Source organism: Arachis ipaensis, chromosome B09 (assembly GCF_000816755.2).
Source record: "Arachis ipaensis cultivar K30076 chromosome B09, Araip1.1, whole genome shotgun sequence".
NCBI lineage: Eukaryota > Viridiplantae > Streptophyta > Magnoliopsida > Fabales > Fabaceae > Arachis > Arachis ipaensis.
The window spans coordinates 139,774,950-139,777,608 of NC_029793.2; the positions used below are offsets into that span (position 1 = coordinate 139,774,950).

General features: G+C 31.6%; 1 protein-coding gene across 1 annotated transcript in view; it reads left to right on the top strand.

The window, feature by feature from the left end:
• The window catches only part of LOC107618308 (probable protein phosphatase 2C 33), a 2,755-nt gene continuing 1,873 nt past the window's right edge, over window positions 1,778-2,659 (top strand). Inside the window, exons 1-2 of the mRNA XM_016320337.2 lie at window positions 1,778-2,205; window positions 2,298-2,649. Of these exons, the coding sequence (XP_016175823.1) occupies window positions 2,320-2,649 (330 nt within the window). The 5' untranslated portion in view covers window positions 1,778-2,205; window positions 2,298-2,319. The remainder of the gene's footprint in view (window positions 2,206-2,297; window positions 2,650-2,659) is intronic.

Consider the following 2,659-nt stretch of genomic DNA (forward strand, 5'->3'; position numbering starts at 1 on the left):
AAGTCACCAAAAAAAAAAAAACTCATAGAGATCTATTAAAATTAAAATTAACTTTACCTTTTTATCTTACAATTATTTTTCACATACAAGTTATTTTTTATACAAGTTTATACAAGTCATTTATATTTACGCACGCACGTTCTTTTTCGTGCCGTTACCAACATCACATCCTTCTCCTCTTCCTCCTTTTTTCATTGAAATTTATTCTCCTCCTTCCTTTTCCTCCTTCTCCTTCATCATTAGTTATCTCATTATTGAAGATAATGAATAATTTAAGTTCAGATTGTCAATTGAACCAGAAGGAAATTGATTATTGTTTTGAATCCAATCAAGTAGTTGAGATGTGATTCGACTCTAGTTAATTTTTTCGTTAGTAGTTTATAATTCTGTAGGTGAATAATGTTTCATGTTTGATGGTTTGAATTGAATGTAATGTAAAAGTTCTGCATTAAAGAAAATATTTTTCTGTATTTACAACAAATTTGGGTGTAACACGAAGATATTTGGGTGTAACATGAAGCTATTTGGGTGTATTGTTTAAGAATTTTCGGTGTATGTGTGTTGCTAAGTTTTGCATAATTCAAAACTCTTCTTCTCCCTCCTCTTCATCTTCTACTACTTCTTTTTATTCTTTTTCATCAATATCATCATTTTTTTTATTAATATTTTTTTTTCTTGTTTTATCTTCTCGAGTTTCTTCTTGTTTTACTCTTTTAACAAGAATAAAAACAAAAAAATCAAATAAAGAAGAAGAAACACATAATACTGCAAAATTACTTGAAAGAGGATGAACTTACATTCATTCAACTAAAAAAAAAGAAAGAAATAAGGAAAAAAAGAAAAAGAAAAAAATGCAGCGAAAATATTTTCTATATTTGCAACAAATTTGAGTGTAACACGAAGATATTCGAGTGTATTGTTTAAGAATTTTCGGTATATGTGTGCTGATAAGTTATTCAAAACTCTTCCTCTTCTTCCTCCTTATCTTTTGCTGCTGCTTCTTTTTTTTTCATAATCATCACCATCTTCTTCTTTTTTTCTTATTAATCTTTTTCTTCTTATTTTACCTTTTTAAGTTTCTTCTTGTTTTACTCTTTTAATAACAAGAATAAAAACAAAAAAAATCAAACAAAGAAGAAGAAAAAACACATAATGTTGCAAAATTACTTCGAAGATGATGAATTTACATTCATTCAACTAAAAGAAAGAAAGAAATAAGAAAAAAAGAAGAAGAAAAAAATGCAGCATTAGAAAAAATATTTTTCTGTATTTGCAGCAAATTTGGGTGTAACACAAAGATATTTGGGTGTAATACGAAAATATTCAAGTGTATTGTTTAAGAACTTTCGGTGTAGATGTACTGATAAGTTTGCATAATTCAAATTCTTCCTCTTCTTCCTCCTCATTTTCTGCTGCTTCTTCAATTCTTCTTCATCTTCTTATTTCATATTCTTATAATTCTTTTTAGAGGAAAAAATCAAACAAAAAAAAATACATAATGTTGCAAAATCAATAGAAAGAGGAGGAGGAAAAAAATGCAGCAATAATAACAATAATAAAAAATGACGATGAAGATGAAACACGCGAAGAAAAAGGAAAAGAAACACAAAAAAGAAGGAAGAGGAGAAGGAGGAAGAAGAATGCGGGAGATAAAGAAGAATAACATGACACGTGCGTTAAATAAATGACTTATATGACTTGTATACCAAAAAGACTTGTAGTTATGTGTAGCAGTACTTTTTATCTTATTATTTAGATTGTTAAGGAAAAGCGTGGTTCTTTACAAAACTTTGGGTGAAAGAAGGAAAGGCTGAGTGAGCGTATATCTATATATATTTTCCTCTTTTCGTGTTGGTTCCTTTTGTTTTTGTCGTCCTTATTTTCCAAATCTGCCATTTATGGTCTAAGTGCGAACAAATTCAGGGACGGAGAGATAGATATATGTATTTCTATCTATTGCTGCAAAATTTTGGGTTTCAATTCAATTTTGTATTACCTAAGCTCAATCATTTATTTACCATTCCATTCCATTCTCTTCAAATTCAGTAGATATTGTAAGATTGTATTGTGATGTGAAATTATCAGATTAATGAATAACGAAGAACAAAACGTAGAAAGTGAAATGAGAATTCAACAAAGCAGATGATGAGTTTGTCTGAATTGTGATTGACATCAAAACGGACACTATCGGAATCGTTGCAATTGGTACTATTATTATGCATTTCTGTTCTATTTCTTTGTGTTCAACTGAATTGCCATGAACATAAACTTGATGATAGCAATATATACACATGCAGGTGAGGGTGAATTAAATGAGGGATGGGATCATGCGTGTCAATAACGGTGGAAGCAGGGCCTTGTGCTCCGATCTCTGAATCGAATGGGAATGAGAATGGCAGAGGAAATGGGAATGAGAAGCGGCGACAGAGGAGGAGGAGGACACAATTACAGCGACAACCACAACCGCATTCAAGCTCAGTTCACCGCGGTTGTTCTTCCTCGTCCGCTGCCTTCGATTACAGGGTGGATGAAGATAGCTTGCATAGAATTCCCGGAAGAATCTTTCTCAATGGATCCACCCGCATTGCTTCCCTGTATTGTAAGCAAGGTAGAAAAGGCCAGAACCAAGATGCTATGCTTCTTTGGGAGGTAATCAACT